Below are 24,305 nucleotides of genomic sequence, written 5' to 3'. Positions count from 1 at the left end.
CACATAATGTGTGAATTTCTGGAAGCAAATTCATTAATTATCTAGCCACAATGGCTTGTCAGAAGAAAACCTTAGCAGTGTTAAAGGGTACTTCTTTCCTGACTTAAATCCAATCATAATGTCAAATGCTTGTTACAGGTGTATTCAATTTAAACAAAAATTGTTTCTCCCAGTGAAAGACAAAGGCTTCATTAAAAATGTGTCATGTACTGTAAAGGAATCCAAAGTCACACAATATGTATTAATGTAAATAGCAGACTAAACTTTTTAAGACAGGGGATACTTTGACAGAAGTATCGTGTCTTACACAGAAACACTGAACTCTACAGTGGGACCCAGCAGTGCCCAGGTATAGCAATGAAAATCGTACTCTGTCAACAGTACTTACTCAAGATTCAGGTTAAACATCCATGCATACACATATCAATTTAGTCGGTTTTGTTGTTTTCAGCATTACAGTACTCTGCATTAGGTTCCCACAATAAACAGACAAATTAACGGCTAATCTTTTTTTACAACAAAGTTCTACTTCACAAGCTATATTTATAAGGTGAAATAACAATTTTGTACCTAATAGATTGGGTATTAAATGCCCTAGGAAGAGACCAAGCACTGATGATACCCCATGTAATGTATTAACAAAACTCAGACATACCATTATTATGGTCTTTGAAACCTAATGCATATCTATGCTGTATATCTGTTCCATTCATTCCACAGTACACATTTATATTGAGAATATTGAGAAGACACCCTGTTTTGCCCAGTGTTATGAACAAGCCTGTCAGAATTTATTGGAAAATTATTTCTAGCATACTTTCCATGGCTCAAGATAATAGTACACTATTATGACCTTATTAAGAAACAACAGTGTGGAATCACTCTTCACAAATAAAGTCTACATGTGGTCTATAACCTAAATAAAAATCACAAGAAAGTACTCATTGCTGCAAACCTGTATGAGTGCCTTTAAGCACTATGACAAATCATCAGTCTAAATTGAATTCAGGTGCTTCCTTCAACTCCTTAACACTCAGACCCTTCCTTCCTAATGGGGAATGTTAATATCCAATAAATTCAAATGACGACTCAACCTACCTCATCGTTATTTTTCTTGATCCAGTTCTTGACAGTCTCAAGGGCAATATCAGCAGCAGGCTCATTAGGAAAGCCTAGAATTAAAGTCAAGAAACATCACAATTTAAATCATTCACAGAATTACAAAAACCAATACACAAGTACAATACAGTCATTTGAAAATATACTGTATATGCTGTATTTGTTTAATTGATCACAATGCTGGCACATTCTAATCCAGGCATAAGAAACATCTCGTATGGAAGTAGCTCATATAGAAGTTCTGGAAGTTGCATCTAGGATAAAGCAGAATATGAGTTCTGCAGTATACAATACAGTATGTGCAACAGAACACAGAAAATTTACAAATGAGACAGGGCAATTTGGACCAATTTGGCAATTGGGCTGTTAGGATTTAGTTGATACAAGTTTCTTGAAAGAAGCCAGAGTATCAAGTTACAGTATCGACCTACTGGTCTAGTTCACGTTTCACTGCTGATTCTAAAGAAGTCTTATGTTTTATTTTGTCAGTGTTTGAGGATTCTGAATAGTTGAATCAGGTTTCATTGTAGTCTTTTTAATTTTTAAAAAATAATTTATTTTGCTCTGTTCATCTTAACTCATTTAAGTTTGGGAATGCTGCCAGTTATTCTGATATGGGTTCCAGAGCAACGATATCGTTTTTGGCATCAAAATCATACACAGTATTCTAAATGACGTCCTACTGGCACATTATACAATCTTAACATACAGTAGCTGTTCCTCCAAAGCAGATGAAAAGAGCCTTAAACTGCCGAGATAGGTTGAGGTTAAAAGATTGAAGGATGAGAGTATAGCTGTTTTTTTGTTTAACAAACACACAATGTGCGGGTTCCCTCCAGGTGCTCACGTTTCCTCCCACAGTCTAAAGACATGCTAGCTGGTTAACTGGTTCCAGTAAAACTGGTCCTGGCATGAGTGGGCGTGTGCTCTACAATGGACTGGTGGCCCATCCAGGGTGTATCCCACCTTGTATCCAATGTCCCCCAGGATAGGCTCTTGGCAAACTTGACTGAATTAGATAAGCGGTTATTAAAAGTGATGGTGAAACATGCAATTTTAAAGATGAGGCTGTTCCTCCAAAGTAAGAGGTCACAAACATACCACGGAGAGAAGTGAGAGCTGAGAGGAAGGAAAAGAGTGACATACTTGATTTTGAGTTTCTAAATGATGAACTTAAGCTTGAAAAAGAATTGTCAACTCCCAACGCTTTAACTTTAGAAAAAACATTTTGAAGTATAATCACTGGGGAATTTAAAATGTTGTGATCCTTTCAGTGTTTTATTCATAGACGTGCACTTTGAAATTTTAATTGCAGAGCACATAAAGCTAACAGTGTAATACACTGAAGTGCAAATCATGCTGCGAGAAATGACGGCAAAATCTAAAATAAAAATCATGTACTCTGAACACTGAGGGGTCTGACTGATTACTTTGGACCAGATACGAGGAAATACACAACACAGCTGCTACCTGTGCTCAAAAAATATATTCAATGATGAATTAAGACATTTTCACATCTGAGAGGAAATGACAATCACGCACAGCCACCAGTATCCATTCCATTTTATCTTACTTTAAGGTGCAACGGTAAAATAAGCTTTTACTGCACAGTATTAATGCATTTTATATTTTTTATTCATCTCATTTAAGAATTTTACCATGCGTCCATCATACCCAGCCCCACCCCCAGTGTAGCAGCACTTTGTTTTATAATAGGGGGTTCCGATCTCCTTGTCCACATTGGAAGTCTTCACTCAAAACACGGGACGTAAAATCAAACAAATCGATGAATGCTCTTTATCACTATTGCACTATTAGCATTTGAGAGAGGTTTTCCATATCTTCTGAAGGGAAATTAGTCAAATCTCTGACATTTCAGAACTGGGCATAAGAAGAGGAAGGTCCCGGACGGCTCATTTGTTTTCTTGATTAACTGTGGGGGTAGCCAGGATAACTTCACACTGAGTGCTAAAAGTTGGAAGAACTTTAAGTGTGTTGGAAAATTACTTACAGTGCAGCCTTGTGGAAAAAAAATGCAGATATACAATTGCTTCAGTGATATCTGGTGAGTGGAATATTTGGTCATATGTCACTCAATAGACCATTTCTAATGACCTTTATTATTATTTATTGCGACTCCTAAATTCATTTGCCCAACCAAACTAAACCTATTGAGACGCATTGATCCAACAGAGATTTACAGATCTGGTCATGTATGAATATGTGATCCTGAATGTTGTCTTCCTTCTCTGCACTATTCTACTGCCATAATGAAAAAAAGTAATGATGTATTGATCAGCATGCTGAAGGAACCGTAGTGTTAAATGCTGTATTAATCACAACAGTTTTACCAAGGAGTGGCGAGAATTGCACCCTCTGTGTTAACACACTGTATTGATCAAGTATTAATTGATTGAGAGGGGATTAATTTTTAATAAGGCCTGGAATGCTTTGCTACAACCAGCAGTCAGGATTTCCTTCCAGCCTGAACTGTACTGACCCCGTTCTGATAATAACCCAACAAGAATGCACCGGAGATCAGGGGTTCAGGGATGGGCAAGAGAAGGCAGATGCAGAGAGATGGAACTGTTCTTTAACACTGCATTTGTCAAGCTCCCAGCCTCTCACTCTCCTGTCCTCACATTTCAACACAAACCAATCTACCAAACACACGAGGGAATCAAATTACTTGAGAGACGCAGCGCGCTCTCAAGGAGCCTCCCAGTTAAGTGATTTCTTGAGCAGCAGCTCAGACAATTTTGACAAAGGCTCAATTCGACAAAAGACAGAAAACAGGTAAAGTAATAAGATGGGCTTGGGCCTTGGCTACAGCAAGCGTGTACGTGTGGAGAATGCCGAGGAAGCTAACTGAGAGCTCTGGCCAGCACCGGTACAGTGAATGCAGGTTTTAAACAGGCTGTCAATAATTTTGCTTGGAGGCCAAGTAAAAAGAATGAATCTCCTCTTGTATTTTTAGGGCTTTACAGTCTCTTACGTAGTTTTAAACTGTTTTCATTACTATCTTCCATTTCACACAGTGTGATTAATCAGTCCAGCAACTCCTGGATTTCACTTGAACCCAGTAATTTAAATTACTTAATTGAGCCAATTAAATAACTAATTTTTCAAAATGACTTAATGCAGCCCCCTAGTAGTAGGTTGCTCACTACTGTTTACCCTATTCAGGTTTCCCTTTAGAATAACAAATTCGGCCCAGCAAACTCTCACTAAAGGAAGGTTTGCCTACTTTTTGTTACAAACTGCCATATAAAACCCATATTAAAATTACAGATAAACGATAACGAATTTTTTAAACATTTATTGTACTTATCAGCATTCACTTATTATTCTGTTGATACTGACTACATTAATTTGTGAATTTTGTTTTAAAGAGCTCCCTTTGGCATTTCCCCAACAGAAAAGGAACTATTTATGAATCACGACTTAAAAACTGTTTTAGTTGAATCAGGTGGAAGAGCACCTAGTCTTTAAGATTTCCATGTTTAATGTGGATTCACAGCTCTGTAAATGCTACTGTTTGGTTTCTGATTTTGAGCTGCCATTCGTTTGCCAACAACAAAATTTTGTAATATTCCGTATCCTTAAAGCGGACAGCGAAATAAGCTTTTCTGTTTCTTCCTGGTTCCTGCCACAACAGCAATGGTTTTCCTGTTTACTTTAGCAATTGTCAAGCTTTGAGCAATCACTTCATACCCACAGCTTGTATGGCAATGAAGTTCAATTGAGCTCAGAGTGAGCTTCAGGGTAGAAAACACAAGAAAAAAATAATAGTGTTAGGAAAAGGGTTATCTGTTTATGTACTCTCCCACCCAAAGAGAGTAAGCCTGCCAGTGGTAAGAAGCATTAAATCTTTTATGTTGAATAGGTCTTAATCATAAGAGATGGGGTAATCCTAGCCAAAAGTAGCAGTAGATTGCACTGAGTACATTTAATCTATTTAGCGCACAATTTTTACAAATGCAATATTGATTTTTGCTTCATGTGCATTAATCATGCTGGGATGGGTTCCAAGCCAGTGACAAGCCACAGCTAGGGGTCAAAAAGACCCACGGCAGCCGAGAGGGAAAACAGGGAGGCTGAAAGCTGGGAGACAAGCCTATGTACTTACAAGGTCAACACTGAAAATTGTAACACACTCTGCTCTCTGTTTGTTCAATCTTACTCTAAAATGTGCTGCCAAGCTTATTTATTTGTTCCAAATGGTTTCTGATTGATTCATAGCTCTATACATCCAGCTGCTCAGGATGATTTGCCCCCTTTTCCCTCTAACATGTTATGCTTCACTGTGTCTCTCCAGCCCACGCAGTTTTAGCTAAAATAAGATGTTATTGTTGAATCAATTCATCTGAAACGACACCTCTTTCAAGCAATAAACTCACGCCTGTAATAAGTGCACAGTTAATAAATGACTAATGAGTCAAAGAGTATTTAAAAATGAACTTTCAGCTTTTCAGCAACAAAAAAAACATTGCTGATGAGTGTCTAGCTTGAAATGCAAAATTGTAGTGTATTACCAATGGGAAAAAAAATCTTATGAGAAGAACTGCAATGACCAAAAATGCTCTTTTTTACTTTTATAATTGTTTGCTTTACACACGGTAAAAGAAGCCAGGTTAACAGAACATTGAGGCAGCAGAATACTTGTAACGGCCCTAGAAATCAAGTTATTTGATTGTCTTCTGGGTTCCTTACCCTATGCTGGGAATACGGTAGGCCCAAGAAGATTTGTCTTTTCAGATATTGTGATATGATCTCCGTGGTGCCTGCTGCTGATGAGTACCCAGGTGACGCTTTGTTATTTCTGCTACCAGTGCCGTACTTCATCATAGGTGGTTCCACCAGAGAGAGCACAGCTACGGATGTCACCTGCACACCTTCCCTGCTGCTGCTACTGTGCCTAGGGCCGCACTTAGGAGGAGTCAAGGGCAAAACTGCCTTTGGCTTGTGGCTCATGCAAAAAAGAATCTGGGCCAGCAGGGGCTGTTAAAAAAGTTTCAAAAAATGTAAGCTCATCTTTTCTTATCCATATTCCCCTGAAAAAATGTACAACCCTACACGAGTAAAAGAAAGTGGCTTACAATTTGATGTGTGTTACCCATGTTTCCAGTTCTGCTTTGGACAAATTCTTGTAAGGCCACTGGATTTTGTGGTACAGTATATCAGTGTTTGTAAGAATAAGAGACTTTAATTCCCTGCTTTAAAGGGAATAAGTATGTTCAAGGGGATTTTACTTATTTTCCACTCATACATGAGCAAGTTAAAAATTGCAATTAAAAAACACTGGGGTTTTGCTGGCATGAGGTTTGGAGGAAAAATTCCAAGAAAGAAAGTAGAAATCCCCAGTCCGAGTGCAGCATAAACTGCTACAGCTGTGCCTCTTGGTGGCTGAAGCTGATGCTTTTAAGTACACAATGCATAATTAAGATGAAGCAGCTGGGCTTGGGACAGGTGGAGCTAGCTGTGGTATCCTCAGGGTACTGCACACCAGCAATCTCTGATCTTAGCCAGTCACCTGTGGGCTATGATGAGCAAGAGAGCCATGTGTTCTCCAGGTAACAACAAACTCTATTTGATCTTCATGCTTATGTTAAAGACAAAAGCAGAGTGGCGATGCACCTATCCTGGAGGACATGTGAGAGCTGCAGGGGTAAGTGAATTACTGAGCTGAGCAATTGGCTATTCTGAAACAGGGGGAACAGAGATGTAAATAGGGAGGAGGAAGGAGATATTAAATAAGAAACTCTTATTCTGTATATTGAGAAAAAAAAGTTGGATTTACAGCTTACTATGCATATTACAAATAACACTACATCCTTGAAACTCCAGACCAACAATGAAGCAAAGTTCTTCAGTATGACAATGACCTTTTGATTTGAATGCTTCTTCAACATTCACCCAGGGAAGGCAGCCCATTTTCTGCGACAGCTGTTGGGGGTTAAAGAGCATATATTCTTCTGCTCTCAGTAAGGCACCTAGAGAAATGGTGTGCAGATGACAAGCAGTCCAGTGTCAGCATTGCACAGTTCTGAATGGCACCAGTTGGTCTCCAATTCACGGCTGCTTGTTTAAAAAAAAAAACAAAAGGACAGGGAGTAATGACTCATGTCACATCTGATTTTGTTTTCAGGTCACAAGGGGTCTATAGGGATGGGTGGAAAAGAAACTGGCCCTAAACTTTCAGAGATGCTCCGCAAATGACCTTGGAAACATTCCAAGAAAGTGACACTCTCTTGTCCTACATGCTAAAAATACCACATTACACCTAAACGTGGTATAAAAAGGTCTCTTCACAAATGATTTTAACATGGCAAAGCACATTTCCTGTGACCTTGTTATGCCACAATATCACCCTAGAGATTTGTATTTCTTTCTTCAGATGGTCACCACTAACACACAGATGTTATATCTGCACATAATATCATAATAAACAAGAACTACTAAACTAAGATATACAGTATGTCATTATTACTGTATTTCACCAAACACATAAAAAACAACAGAAAAAAAACAATACTACAAGACTTTGTTTGGGGTGGGTGGGCTACAGTCAAAGGCAGTCAAGTGCAATCTAGTAATGCATTATATCTGAGTACTTACATTTTACAGTGATGCCAATTAGGGCAGTGCGGTGGCTCTGTGTGTCTCATGGAAAGCAAGTTGGGTATGCCAAAAAGACAAATTCCTAAAACAAGAAACTGTAAATGGCCAATAAAGTGTTCTTATCTCTTATCCTTTGGTGATAGTAGGTCCAGCACCAAGCATGGCTTGTTTACAAAGAACAAAGGACATTTCTGTTGTTTCTTTTGCTAAAAAAAATAAGAAGCCACAATTTACTAAACCGTATAAGCTTGATGGTATCATACCAAATCACATTCTATAGCACAAAGGGGTCTGAAAATCTGGCAGCTCATTCTTTTTTAAGGGATGACTAATGAAATCAGTTTGTTTCATTTGGGAATATGCTTGTCAGTGTGTAATTAAAACAGGAATGTAAAAAGTAATTAAAACGGGAATGAGAAAAGTAAACAGTCATCGTCTCTACTTCCGAATGGTACAGAATGTCATGGAACAAAAATTTCTATTACTTTTTATACTGTGTTATATCCCTTCTTAAGTTGGAAAAATATTTTTTAGATTTGTATATCTGAAATGCTTGTAAATCTGAAGGCACTTTCCCTATCTGCTATCCCTTATCCCTGAACTTAGAATAGCAATGCAAAACAGTGGTTAATTTTATTTGTAATTTTCCTGATATGCTCTGTAAAGTGATGTTAAATTGTGTGCACCATTAAAGTCCAAGCCAAACATCCTGAACTCCACAAGTTAAATCCTCAGATAAAACCAGGACACCCTGCAAAGCACACCATAAACCAGCACTGAAAAGATAAGGTACTATGAAACACCTTCTTTAATCCAGAGGAGGGATTGAAGGAGTCAGCATGATAGCTCAGCAACTGAAAACACTTAGTGAGCTGACCCTTTGATCTCAGATTGTGTATCAGTTTACATCCTGACCATGCTGTCAGGTGAAAATTCACATATCTAACTGAGCCAGTGTTCATCCCTTAAAATACAGGGTCACAAATTCACAATTCCAAACAAAACAGCTATCGTATCCTCACAAATGGGATAGACTCCAGTCCCATGTTGACCCCACAGCAAACCATTTAAGTAATTTTTACAGTAGAAGGCAAACAACCTAGAAATATAATAAAGTATTTGTTCCTGAAGTTATTAAATATAAATACCTAATCACATCAGCAAAAATGCAGTAAATGTGACAATATTGTTTTATGAACTAAAGCTGGAATTGAAAACACTAGAGGACTTCTCATTATCAAATTAGAACGCAGCATGCTAAATAAAACAAATGGAATTCACCAGGCAAATTTGATATATTTATTAGATTTCTTAGTCTGTACTATCAAAATTAAATTAAATGCGAAACTTTGCTTGTATGCCCTGAAATACCTTTTTAATTCAGCAAACATGTATGCTTTTTGAAAGTCCTTAAACTGCAGGGCTTATTGATATCTCTAAAAGATAACCAGGTTTATCTGTAGGAGGTCTCTGTTGTGACCCACGGCTAAGATCTACATTCATTAGCTCCTGATAAACTGCTAAAAACAACTTGTGACACACAGCACTAGCATGACTGCTATGGATCTGGACTTTATTATAGATGACAGAGATGTAGCAGCAATATGTGCACTCATTATCTTCACCTCAGCTCACAGACTTGATTAAAAAGAGAGCTCAGGGTGTAATGAATTTTTATTAAATGATGCTACTGGCTACTAGTAAATTATTTCTCTGCTGAAGGGCAGGTTTCATTGTCAGAACTGTAGAGACTAAATTTATGTAGTCAGTCTGACATTTACAAGCTTCTTAAGTCTAGAACTGTGCATATTTTCTTCTTTTGGGAGGGGTAGGTGGGTGAAATGGAATTTATCTTTAAATTTCTCTCAACTTCTTATCTGCACAGGCCTCAGAACTGTGTTTGTCAATTACAGTGTTATATAAAAATATCCACAAGAACAAATGAGTAAGCCAAAAAGGAGACTTCATTCTTATTACTACTGGAATTACTGTACATTCAAGTCATCCTTATTATTGTCACTACTTTGAGGCTTTGTGGGTCTGTAAAAAGTAAAAATACTACTAATGGTCTAATAAATTATGCTACAGTGCACCCTGAAATTCCTATTAGTATTCATGTACAGTATACATACTCTTTTACAGGTATCTTCGAACAACTTTCAAAGAAAGACTACTCGTTTTAAATCCAAGTAGGAAATAATAAAGTTGCTGCTTTACCTTCATTATGTGAAAGATACTACTTTTTAAGATCAGTTCTGCACTCTGTATTTCTTTTGATACATATCTTTCAGAATACAAGGACAAACAAAACAGACAAGAACACAGAGTCAGTTTTTTCTTCCCCTTTATGATGCTTTGTCTATTACAGTGCTGACTAAATTTGTTTGACAAGAGCAGTGAATGGGAAGGGACGGCCGGTAATGGCCATAATGTTATATTCTCTTTCAGAGTGAGGAAAGGCAAAAGACTCCCATGAGACCGACTCCACTATCAGTCTTTGGGATTTAATTCAGGCTGTGCTATCAGTGCTGATCTTGTAAGACATTGAGTGGTGTCTCCAGCTCAGGAGAAATAATCCATTTGAACCTCCGCTCCATGGCACTGATTGATGAGCTAGTAGACCAGCACTCAATAACCTTTATCATACTACCCGACCTGGAGCCTATGATGGTTCCAGTTTGTTTATGGGTGGCACCTCTGACATGCTAACCGCACAAGAACTCTGTTGGATCTAATGGGGTGGACTGAAAGATTGGACTGTCAAGCCAGCGTGAGGCCTCATTTTTCTTTACTACATTGTACTTTACCCCTGCTGCTCCCTGCCCCCGATTGTGATTAATTTGTCAATGATGGCTGAGCCCACGGAAATTAAGAGAAAGATTGCCAATTACAGTTATTCATCTGACAAACCTGTTATTTCTTCAGCTATGACAGCCTTGAAACAGTGTCAGGCAGACTCTGTTAAGTTGCGACTGGTAATTGATGGCTAATTTTGAAGTGCCACAAAAACAATCAAGTTAGCCTTCAATGTCAGTATCAAAACATGCTTATTTGTTAACATTTTAACTCCCTTAAAGAAAACCCATGGATCTTTCAAGTTCTCACCTTTCCTACCTGGAAACATGCCTGGTAATGAACTCTGCACTGTGGGCAGGACAAACTGAGATGTGAAAATGTCGCTCATTGTTGTTTCCTGAAACACTCAGAAAATCAGCCTATAACACTGTGACATCAGTAAACAAATGGAGAGGGAAAAATCCATTCTCTATACTCTATTACCATTATTTCTACAAAACCTCTTGTGAGAAACCTCATTAAGAGTCAATGGTAAAGGCCTACATTAAACAATGCAGAGCGACTAGTTAAAATGACTGAGATTATTTACATTATGATAAATTATAATACTAAAAACATAAACTGGACCCTTGGTAAGACTACACAGCAAGTATACCACACTAAACTAGGACCCTAAAATATGACTAATTTCTTCATTATTACAATTCCAAATTATATTCAGTATTTATCTATGAATGCTTCATTAGTATGAATTCTTCCTTAAATATAATTATTTTATAATTATTGTAATTCACAAAACTTTAAAGTGTCATTTTCTCTGTAGCCATTATAATTTTGAATGAATCAGTTTTAATTTCTCTTATATTCTAAACAACTAGATTTTTTTTATAATACAAATAATTCCAAATTTAAAAGATCAACTGAAAGTGAATTTGTACAAAATGAAAAGTCTCAAATATAAATACTGATGAAACTTCCAGTTCTATAACTTAAATGTTTTTAATGTACTGTATTTCTAGTGTTTGTACTATGGTACCTTGGGACTTCAATTTACTGTTGGTTTAAGCTGTGCTTTTTGTTTAACAGTCACAAGTCAATGTGTTGTACTGTATAGAATTCACAATTAATTGTCTGAAGGAATCATGCTGGTATGTTTTGGCAGAATAGATTTACCACTGCTTATTTTACTCTCCATGAGTGGCACCAAAACCTCCTTACTTTTTGTCATGGTTCATAGCCAAGAAATAAATAACAAATAACTGGAAAATTACAGCTTTAAAAAGGCAGCAAAACATACCTGACACATAGCTTGACCTTTTACATAGTTGCTTGTGAGGGCAAAGGCACAGGAAATGAATTTAAAGAGTACAAGGAATTAATACACTCCGCAGGTCTGCAGCTCTATTTCAAAGGTCAGTATGGGCAATTATGAAAAGCTGTGTCTATTTTTTCTCATATATGTGGATAAATAGCAGTGAAGCCTCTGTGTTAGCAGAATATGAAGGTTGCTTTATGACAGTTCCTTATATTATACCGCATGGCTGTTGTAACCTGTGAAACCTAAGTGTCAGGACTTGTCAGAACTGCTGAAACTAAATATAAAAAAAGGTTTCCTGTGACCTCTGGGGTCTGTATTAAGACCACTGCTCTTCCTTTTTCTATCAATGATTAACATACTTCTAATCAAGCGAGAATGTTGCCCACTGTAAACAACATTTTTATTCTAAGAGACTGGATGTTTAACTGTGGCATTACAGATACAGAGCACACACTGACTCCAGGGACCAGCTTATACATAGACTCAGCACCACAAATGTTCCGTGTTCAGGGTAAAAACACAGCGGACCGTTACATAAAACATCACATGAAATGAGCACTTCAACACTACTGTTTTCTTTTACAAAGTACTCTGCATCTCTCTGTTACAAGGTGTACTCATAAAACAGGATTTTAGATTACGCAGGAGTCCCTCAGAAGGATGTATTACAAAAAAATACACAAAGGTTTACACAAAGGCGTTCAACAGCATTGTTAAAAACTTCCACAGTTAGAGTACTCAGCCTGTCTCTTTTTCCACAGTATTTTTCAGTGCCCCAGTTAAAACGACATTCCCTATCACTATTGCCATTAAATGCACTTAACTCATACATGTACAGACTATATCGCATATACAGTACATCTCAATTTCTGAAAAAATGGATTTCTGTTACCACCACCATTCTCCCCAGTGGCAATTGTGGTAAAGCTCTGTGCCAGGGGCTCATTGTTAGCCCCGCTAGCACAGAAGAGGCAGAAGTGTTCAGGTACTAGAAGCACTTGAGATAAACCTCCAGGGTCCAATGGTATCATACCAGCTGCACTTCACAGAAACAAAAGATGTTATTCATAGATCATCTTCCAACAATCACTTAAGACAGGCAAAATAGTCATTGGAAAAATGCAAAAGCAATGCCTATCCACAAAAAGGATGATATAACCATACAAAGTAATTACAGAATAATGTGTCTGACTTATATTACATGTAGGTTTGGGGAAACAACAGCAGTAATGGATATAAACAGAAATATGATATAATGCTCTATATATACAGTAGCTTTTCAGAAGTAGTTTAATAAAAGGGTCTCATACAATATTAATTTTCAAACTATAGGCAATAGGGACTGCAGAACTGGCATGTGCGGTATTTTGATTTGGAACTCGTTAATAGCCACAAAATTCTGTACTGAAAATGAGTGAATGTTGAATTTAGGGAGGTGTGACTGGTGAAGAAACGCAGGCATCTGCATCAGAACCTCTGTACTTATGTATAACCTAAAAATGTTCAAAACCTACTCCAGCTTTAAAAATGTAAAGGATTAAGCGAACTGACAGGTTAAAAGAATGAAACCTTAAGGTTCGGACACAGAAAACTACAAGGCGACCTGATTCAAAATCCTCCCATGCACTGACCAAACCAACACTACCAATTTCATTCATTAGCTACTAAAAGCCCAATAAGCTAGAAGGGCCTGGGAGTCACCAGTGACAGAACAACAGCGGCAGCAGGCTGTGGCTGAGAGAGCTGCTGCCTGCCATGCACCTGTGACCCCTGTCAGCAGCTGGGTTCCTGTAGACCTGGAAGGCATAGGGACTGCATCCTACGCTGTATGTCGAATCGCAATGCGAAAAGAGAAGACTGACACACATGCCTAGGAGGATACAGGTGTGTCTACTATTCTCATACTGTAGGTCAGTACAGAGGACTGGAAGTAAAGATGAATGAAAGCATAAGCTTTCTTTTCCTCTGAAATGTGTCCAACTTTAACAGAAAGCAATATGGTCTGCAGTTACTTCTGAATGTCCACAGATTATATCTGAAGTTTACATTTAACACCGTAGAAATTCACAGAGGCACAAGATGACACTGATCTATATTTTTAACAAAGGAATTTATAAAGAACATTTGATAAATGATAAAAGGACAGCTGTTACATGCATGCGGATTGATGTTGATAGTACATTAGTACTCAGTGTTAGGACTAGCACCATAAAATTATGGAGACTTTTTTATTACACTAATTTTCTTAAGATAATGCATGAGTTTGTATGATTTACAACATTTTAAGCAGATTACAGAGTTAAAACTGATTTATTATGAAGACAAAGCTTACCATAAATGCCAGTTGATATACAAGGGAAGGCCTGCAAACCAAACAAACACAAAAATGTATGTTAATGCATAAAAACAATCTAAATTGTTTAAACAAGCATCATAAAGTTAATAACAGCATGGAAAGGTTATTACAGATCAAAATATATTTTAACTGCTACAGATAATGTGATAATCCCAGATGACACTGGAGGTTTCTAATTATTACCTTTTTAAGTAATATATAAAATATAAGTTGAAACCAACATTTAAAGGGAGTAGCACATTTTCCTTACAAGCCATCTTCAAATAAATTCTGCCATTGAAATCACAGTCTTTGCTTAACAGAATATAGTTTTTTAATTTCATCCTACGAATTAAAACACTTGTGAATTTCATTAAGTCAACGGTAATAAAATCTGTTAGATAAATTTCCCCCAGTGTTCATAATAAGCAAGAATTTAAACATTTAAATGAAAAGGTTAGCCATAATATTCTCTTCAAATACACTGGCTTTCAAGTTACTCTGAAGGGAAGGGGAAAAAAAAGGTTAAAATACATAATTCATGAAGGACATACAAAAAGTGGGAAAACATATACAAAATATGATTCACACAGACTCAACAAATCATTTATTTTTAAATATATAAGTATGATATGACATGTTTTTATTAACAGACTTGAAAATGGCACATCTGAGGCTTTGAAATAAATTCCCACTCACATGCTTTTCACAAGATTCATTAAAGCTCTAGCAAGGACAGTGGCACTAGAGATTTATGACTACCTTAGTGTTTAATTAATTAAAGCAAAATCAAGCAATACTGAATCAAAAAATGAAAAACCATGCTTTTGTACAAGTTCTATTTTATACATCATTAAGCTCCAAACACATACTGTACAAAAATCATTCAGTCGCTCTTTCAGCAGAGATGTGCCTACCCATACAGGTATGTGTTTGTCGGTTGGTGATGTTCATGTGTTTCGGACGTTATTTTAGTGAATCATTTTTTCTTAAGACAATTCATTCTTTTTATACACCATCCCTTTATAGTTTTAGAAATTGTCAAAGAGCTCTGCTCACTGTTTGAACTTTAATATTAGGATCTGAGGACCAAGCACAGTTTCCTCCAAATATATATGCATTACAAGACAAATGATTATTCCCACTGGGGGTTCTATAGTTCCTACAGCAGTACTGGCATTGATCCGAGGATTGATGTGGTCCTCACTGACAGCACTGCAAGCTTGCTGGTACATGAGAAGTCACAGGTGTCACTGTTGTACTGCGAGCCAATGATCCTCTCGGGCATCTCAAGTTTGATTCACTTGTGCATTGCTGCTCGGGAGGCTCTGGTCACACTCGGCTAATGACACAGCCAAGACTCTCCCTGCTTGAAAACCAACCGGATTCATGTTGTTTGAATTGTTAAATGACAATACAGAATGAATGAGCAGTTATAAGGTCATTTGTCTCGTCAAGGGACTATTGTGGGACTGTAAAATAATACCCCCTTTTCTGTCTCCAAAGGCTGAGTTAAATTTCTTTTCCAGGCTATAGGCTGGTCCTTTTGAAAGCAGTGTAGCCACATGCTTTTTCACAGAGGCCTTTCTTTTTAAAAAGGAAATGCCTTAGGTTTTTCATACGCATAATATCACTCAAGCCCGGCTGTGGGGTGCTGTAATCCAACCCAGAGTGGCTAGAACTCCAGCCTTGCTGCTAACAGAAACTGGATTATAACTCTGCTGTTTTGCCTCATGTTTCAAAAGCAAACATAGGAAATGTATTTATTTGTCCAAGTCAAAGAAGACATGGAGCTTGTGTGGTTCATGACATCCGTGAGCATTACTTTTAGGATTTCTCCCTAGACGACTTAGCTTGGCAGAATGGTCTTGGATACACTGCGTTTTGTTTTTTTTTACATTTTTCATTTTCAGCTGGCCTGTTCAAAAGCGGTGCTTTTGATGGCCCGGTTGTCTGATATTCAAAGTGAATTCAAAGGAAGAGTAATTCCTGTCTGGATTTTTTTAAAAAGAAACATCTGAAAGCTTGTATGTTTAGTTATGTTTTGTGGAATCATTTTTACAAGAACTAATGCTTTGTGCATGAGCAAATACTGCAGCCTTGCCTCTGATCTTAACCAGAAACTTAAACATATCCCTTAAAGTAATCATTAATTTATTCCCAAATACCATACATTAGAGAAACACAGTTATAGTTTGAGTCACAGTACAGCACCACTAGCAACAGCAGTTTCCTTCACAATATTGGGCACTATCTTCTGTCATACTGTAGCTGTTGGAGCCCATAACACTAACTGCTGGTCGACTCCTGTCATGGTACAGTAAATCTTAATAAAATATTTACACTAAACAGGGAGATTAAGAGATAAACCACACAAAAATGATGCTTCCCTCATGGTTCATGTACCCAATTTTTTACACTTCTATGCTATATTAGACATCTGTGGTGTATACCTGTTTAACCCAAGAATACCATTTTCCTGTCTAAACTGTAAGTTCTCAAGTAACAAGAGGCAAATATTAAGTATCCCATAGTACTGTGTGGCATGAAGTTGATGGTTATGAAGTGCCCCAAAGACAGCAACCTCCACGAGCTGCAGGACATAGAACTAGTTTAAAATTTTATTTTAAAAGTATAACCATAATATTATTGCAGTCTCTTCTAATAATTAAAAAAAAAGCCAGACCTATAATAGGTCTTGCTTTGCAGCACTTTGAACCAGATACATTATTCAACTGCTAGTGTATAGCTGAAAATAGTTTCATTATTCTTTACTTCTGTAGGCATGTGTATTATGATTCATTGCCCTGATATATGGCACAGTATAACACATTCATCTTTTAAAGTATATTAATAAACAGTAAAGAGAAATGATTTTTTCAAAGTTCCCATTAATCTTTGGAACCAGCTGAATGCGTGCTTTAGTTACTGTATTTATCAACACGCCTGACTCCTTTGGTAATATAATACACCAGCTAATGAAAAAATAAAATTTTACTAAATCACACTTGTAGAGATTTATTAGATCAGTATAAAGATAAAAAGACTAATCAGTTATTAACAAAAAAAGCAAAATCAGGATAGTTCAGAGCTTCTTGTATGCATAGCTTTTCACTTTGCTGCTAAAACTGTCTTTGGCTATGACAAAAAGTTAAAACTAGAAATACATTCAGCTAATATGGCTGCACAAAGCAGAGGCAATCTATAGTAAATCGCACAGCCATTTTAGCACAAAATGCTAAAAATGGTATTTATTAAATATTTTAGCTCGTTACTACCAGAGTTACAGTATCAAAAAGGAAGGAAAGAAGATGCAAAAGCAGTGAATAATTTAAAACAGACCACATCTCCTCACACCTTCTTCAAAGTAATTGTGGCAGATGTAAGGAGCACATTGGGGCCTTTTAAACATAACAAAAGCACTCGTTCCCCAGTGTTTGGTAAGATACAGTACAAGTGCAAAATCAAATTACTAAAAACAGCATACTGTAGCATTTGCACGCTCACTCATATGGTACATTGCTGTTTTCTTTCTTAATATTTTCTCTCTGTTTAACATCAAAAAGGTGAACTTTTGAACTTTTTCTCCAGATTTCCTTATACATTCAAGTTCAAGTTGAGGTATGCAAAAAATGACAAATTCCTAATACAAGAAATTGTATATGGCCAATAAAGTGATCTTATCTTATCTCTGATGTTATGTCTGATTGATGAATTTAGAGACCTGTATGTAGAGTATTCCTATGTATTCACCACCTAAAAACAACAGAAACGATTACTTCAAGCATCCTGTTCTGACTTTCAAACTACTATGCTAGAAGTAAGTGTACTTCAGGCTCTTCTATCCTAGTTATTCTAATAGTTAAATGAAAGGTTATTTTGTCTGTCTTATTCTCAACAACAGTGCTCACAAACATATTGGGACAGCCAAGTCAAAACTGTTATACAGTATGTCTTTACAGTCAAGCAATTTGTGTTAATTGAGGGGACTGTGTTAGCACTGTCCTGGACTGCACCAGTACCTGAAGGTGACGTGGTGGGCAAGAAGAAGAAGAAAATGAGAGCAGTGGACAAATTCTAATTGATGAGGACATCACTGCAGTTTCCCTCACAGTCACCACAATGTACTGTTGATATATCTGTGGATAAGTCTTTATACAGTACGTCTACCATGGGGAAAATCTAACGTAACTACAAATGACACAAAAATATTAATTCTCAAAACATTAACCCTCAGTGTCTCAGCAGGTCCCATAAGGCATTGATTACTTCAAAGTTTTCTTCGTGGGATAAGAGTAGTAATTTAATACAAGACAACCCCACTTATTCAACATTATACTGAAAGGAGATCTTAGGGTTAATTACTTACAGTAACTCATGTAAGTAAAAGAGAAGAAAAAAAGTTACCCTCTTGACAATACTCTTTGATGGACTGCACCTACTGCGAAGTAACGATGTGTCATATTTGACATTAGTGACAGTTCTTCTAAAAAACTAATGCAAGTTGAAACCAGGGGGACAGGTGGGTTACAACAACACGCCAATCAAAACTGGGGTGTATTTACAGTTGTAGATATAAGAGCAAGCACAAAGAAATCAGAGTGGAAAACCAAATATGCTGCATGTAGACCTAAAACAGGTTAAGCCCCAGCCATTCCGAAGCGACAGCTACACCAGCGACTAAAAAAATGACTGGCAACAGGAATGCACTGAGAATAAAAAAAAAAACTTAAGGGAGACTTTGAGATGAAGTGGAGCTCCTGCACCAGGCAATCCTTTCATTTCACTTAAATGTTAATTTCAGAGTTGTTATACTTTTTTTGTAATTTCCACACCTTGTCATGTTATAAAGTTATGCACAATTAGATGTTCCAAACACAAAGATAAAATATATTATTCTGGTAATATTTCCAAGTCAAAATATTTTTATTCAGCACTGTTATTTTTTACTGCATTCCCTAAAATCATACATATTTACCAGTACCACATTAATTCATTCACAAACTAAAATATATAAATAACTCCACTTCAGGCATGCTAGTTTGTATGCACAAATACAAAAAAAAAGTGAATAATTGGTATTCTACTGGTATCTCATTAAACTGAAATTCACTTGTATTGTTCTCTATTTAGAGTAAAAAAAATGTATTCTATTCTGTACAAAGTACATTTCACTATGCTGGAAGCTCTTCTTGACTGCTGGTATCACACAGCACCTCACGCAAAAATCATCTTTAGCCTCAAGAGCATTTTTTCCCTTTTTTAAATAAATTGCCTTCTGAAGTGCCTTAACGTCTAAACAGCCCCAAGCACTTATTTTACAAGAGCTGACTTTTTTTCCCCCTGCCGTGTTAATCCATAAATCATTAAAATATTAGGAAATAAATAACTGGAAGAGCCTAACTACACTGTGTACTTAACCAGCCTATATTTAATCAATACGTGTAAGATGCTTGAGGTTTGTAAAACAGGCACCATTATTGCATTTGGGTAACAATTTACATTAAACTATACATGAAATGTAAGACCGATAATATTTTATTTTAAATATAATTTATGTGGAGGAAATAGTATACTCAGTTACAAGCACAATTAAACCACTAATACGCACCAGAATAGAAGTCCTATCAGATAAGGAGAACTGTGCTTTTGAGTTTCATCGCTCTTCTCCTAAATTGACTAAGACTTATTATCAATCGATGATAAATTGCTCCTTTTGTTTTCAAATGAGTAACATACAGTACTCTACACTTATAAATTATTATATTTTTATACATGAATGCTTCAAGACTTCTCATCATCGATAAGCTCATTATACGGAGGACCATCTGTAATGTGAAGTGAAATTCAATATACAGTAGATTCATGCACAAAGACGCATACAGAAACTTTTCAGTGAAGAAACTACAGCACTTGGCCGTCAATTCAGTTAAGTATTTAAGCCACTGCTGCCTCTTGACTACAAGCAAAGAGAGTGACTTCCTTTGAAACAGGCATGCAATAACCTGTGCAATAAAAAGAAAATAGGCTAGACACTTACCGTGAAATAATCCAGTCGTATGTTTATAGGGATTCAGTGAAAGGCATAAAATAAATAGAAGTAATGGGAAAAAGGAAACAAACTCTCAGAGTTGTTTTTAATCACTCTGCTTGCAATGCACAACCAGATATCAAATTTCCCATGAACATGGCAGACAGCAGTTTATTTGAAAACCTGATGACTGATATTCATGTTTCATCAAAATTCTTTGGCAAATTCAGTTAACTCCTTTGCAGGAAATGTAAATAAACTTAGACTTTTAAGACTATTCAATGTCTCACTAATTTTGCTGAACTTGTAGGTTAATAGTCACAGTGGTGAAACTGTTCTTCTCTTTGATAAATCAAAAGAAACACAACGGCAATACCATATTCATAATTAACATTTCAGTTAATGCTGCTGGCATCTAAAATTTGGTCTCATTCCAATTCCAATAATAGCATTAAATCAAAAATGTGCCTTCTGAAAAGAGTGCATTCTTTACAATTCACAAGCTGATTCACTTCTGATATCAGCTGTTCCAATGCCAATGTTTGCATGCTACATAAAGGAAATATTTATATATGGTGAATAGAGTGCTAATTAAGAGTCATGACATTAACTCACAGTATATTCATAAGTTATGATCCCCAGTTTCAGCTATTATTTCTATCTTGTCAGCTCATTAAAAAGAAATCATTTTGCAGCCCCATCCTTTGACATTACCCCTGTACCTGTTTTTGCTAAAGAAATATCAAGGAATTGGTCTAAGGGGATCTAATTATGTTACCGTAATTCTCCCCTAATCAGTCACTTTTTAGCATGTATATCTCTTTGAAGTGGGACATACTGTAGCCACTGTATGTTCTGCAGCAATATTAAAAGCACAGCTGCTTAAATACACACCTAAATAAAATGAATAAATCTAAACAATGACAGAGGCACAACCGTTTTTCTGGTTATAGTAATGTACACAATTTTCTATAAGGGTAATGGGTTAAAAACTAGATTGGGAGGAAGAGACAACAAACAGTCAGCTAAGGAACATGATAATTAATACATACACTTTGAAAAGTTTTGAATGCCTGCCCCAAAACAATTACAGGTCTCTCTTGGGAGAATATCAATTAATGTCATGGCCCAGTAACACAAAGACAGAATCCAGCGCACTGAAGACAGCTCATGGGGGACATTGTTACTTTCTCTTCTTTTTGTAAGCTCTAATAAGTCGAGAAAATATTGATTAGTATACTTTAAAGGAAAATCTTCTCCAAAAGCCAATAACTGGACTACACATTCATGTTCTGTTTATTGTAATGGCAAAATAATAAATAAAAATAAAATGTTTAAGTCAAAGGACGATGTTAAAATGTTGCATCCTATGTTTTAATTGTTACCACTGTTATCTGCAAAGTTATTTTGACTTAAAACCTAGGAATTTCATTAGCAAAAATATTGAATCTGAAACTTTTTTTATTTTGGAAAACTACTGCTACTAATACAATTGACTCACAATTCTATGCATACCATGAATATAAAGTAACTGAAAGTTAGTTTATCAAATAAAATGCAAGTGTGCAATTTAATATGTGTTGCATAAGTAAATGAAATCATTAGTACAGACTTGTTCTAAGAATTAGTATTTGATATCCATATCTGTGAGAGAAATACTCACAGTATATTTCATGTTTATATGACCATTCATCAGCTCAGGACTTCCTCAGCTTCTTCAGATTAGGTGGTATGTGCTTGTGAACTGCTACGTTTAGGTCATACCAAACATTTGATATTGGATTAAGGTCTGTAGACTGTGATGGCCAATTAAAAATGTTGATTTTATGTGCACTGAACCATCCAATAGTGGATTAATTACCCTACTGGAAAGTCCGTTTGTGACTTGAGTTTCTTGGCAGAAGAAACAAAGTTTTAGGACAAAATATCCTGCTATGTTTTGAAGTCCATCCAATCTTTAATTCTAACAAGGGCACCAGGTCTTTGGACAAGGGCAAAACAGCCCCACCTCTACACTTCAAACACAGGATAACTCTTTTTTTCAACATGAACATCCCCATATTGAAGGGGTACGGAGTGTTTTACTTCTGTGTTTAGCCTCTTTCAATGCAGAGTAGCAATGAAGAAAATAGCAAGATGAATGAAAAACATTAAGAAGAACATAATAATACATATAACTAAACTATAGAAGAGGAACAGTGCTTTCATCTTAAAGAGGATATTTTTCTAAAACAGAGACTGCTCTCAGATGACATTACGAACAGTAAGGCTTCACCCACACACATAATTTGTTAGTCTACAGAAGCTGACAGCTGCAAGATGCTTCAATTGGTACCTCGACTGATTTGCTGTCATATCTGTAACCTGACAGAAACCAAGTACTGTTGCTGCAAGGAAGACATCTTGTCATAGTAACTGTGTTGTGTGACTGTTGTATTCCCAGTGTTGTTCACAGCATTGACACCGCAGAGGAATGCTTTGTGCACAGCAACTAGAGTCATCATCCAAGCAGCTCTGTAAACAGCATGCAACCTGGGAGCTTGACCTGCAGTACAGCAGTTTGCAATGTATTTGCTAATGGAAGTAGGTATTATAAATCATGTTTACAAGAGAAGACCTTCTGTAAATGAGTCCAATGCCTCAGTGGGAAGAGCCAAAATAAATATGATAGCAATATATTATGTGGAGCACTGAACCTTACTTACCTATTTACTGCTTGTATATGAACTCCTCTACAAACTTCGAGATTAATGAATATTACTACTTCCCCAAATGGAAAAGAATTTAACCTCATATCATCTCAGCAACAATTACCTCTTGTAGGGGGCTATAAAAGGATAACTTACTTGTTCTGTTTGCTGTTTCATACTGCCCCAGAGGTCATGGTAATGGACCCAGACCACACAGCACAGTATGTACATACAGTACTGTATTAAACACTTTGGATACAACTCTGTTCATACATATGGGAATGTCTTCTTCACACAACCAATTTATGCATTCCAGAATGATGTTAGCTTGCCTTACTGTAACTCTTTAAAAATTAAAAAAAATTCTAATATTTCATTTAGGTTTTTGGTCAACGTCTCCAAATAAAGTTTCAAGTAATAATTCTAGCAGAAAGGTAAGATTAATAAAAACAAATTGGAACACTTGCATTAGCTATTATCCTACCCTGGCACTAATTGATCCTTACCTATAAGGGTTTATTAATTAAAATGAATTGCAATCTTCAGTAATTGGAATCTTCAGTATCCTCGAATAACCCATATTTTATTAATTTATAACTAAGTCATTGTTAATGTACGGTATAACCTGTTCAAAGACTGGTATGTTATTTAAATTTAATAACTAGGTATATGCAGGTTTAATTGAAATCATAAAGTCTCAAAATAAAATCTTGCATAGTAATTAAAAGAGCAAGAGAAAAGTTACTTCAGAGATCTTTATTCACTCAGTACAACAAAGTGTTTGATTATACTAATTAAGATCTCACTAGTGTGTGGAAACAATACTTTTGTATAGACTATTACATTTAGAGAGCATTGGCCCTCAGAGATAATACAGAGGAATGATTTGTCAATAATTGAAATTTTATATCAAAGAATATTTCATGTGTAAACAGAAGCATATCCATAAAAATCCCTACTTCTCTTTCTTTGTCACAAGTTCTTTTTTAAACTGCAAACCAGACTTTTACAGCTAAAATGAGTAACTGAACTAAAAACTTTTTTATGAAGAACACATTTTTTTGTGGAGTACAGCTGCTCATTTAAAAGACTTGTCATTTTTTCTTATAATATCACACAGGCGTCTTAAGAGAGAAGAGCTACAGTAAACAGGCTCTGCTGTTTTGCTGATTCAGAGCTAACACTGAAGAAGATGAATGGTACTACCTTTCTCACTTTTCGTTTCATCCTATAGAATCAGAGAGGATTCTGAAGTCTTGCAATATTTTAAGCACACACACAAACACTAAAATGCACATTTGGGAGCTGTGCTAAAAGAATGGATATGTGAATCATAAAACTGAAAAGCAGAAAGTATGGAAAAATGGTGCATTACTGGGCTTGTGTCTGGAGGCT

At 36.4% G+C, this 24,305-nt stretch overlaps 1 protein-coding gene across 2 annotated transcripts in view; it reads right to left on the bottom strand.

Annotated features, from left to right (window-relative positions):
• macrod2 (mono-ADP ribosylhydrolase 2) overlaps positions 1–24,305 on the bottom strand; it is a 605,869-nt gene that overhangs the window by 140,668 nt on the left and 440,896 nt on the right. For both annotated transcript variants that reach the window (XM_088933999.1, XM_088934000.1), the window contains exons 7-8: positions 14,187–14,217; positions 1,099–1,172 (exon numbers count right to left, since the gene is read on the bottom strand). In XM_088933999.1, coding sequence (XP_088790125.1) covers positions 1,099–1,172; positions 14,187–14,217 — 105 coding nt within the window. The remainder of the gene's footprint in view (positions 1–1,098; positions 1,173–14,186; positions 14,218–24,305) is intronic.

This window comes from Atractosteus spatula, chromosome 15 (assembly GCF_055471065.1).
Source record: "Atractosteus spatula isolate fAtrSpa1 chromosome 15, fAtrSpa1.hap1, whole genome shotgun sequence".
Lineage (NCBI taxonomy): Eukaryota > Metazoa > Chordata > Actinopteri > Semionotiformes > Lepisosteidae > Atractosteus > Atractosteus spatula.
The sequence above is the reverse complement of the archived record's forward strand: the minus strand, read 5'-3'. Positions and strand labels throughout refer to the sequence as shown.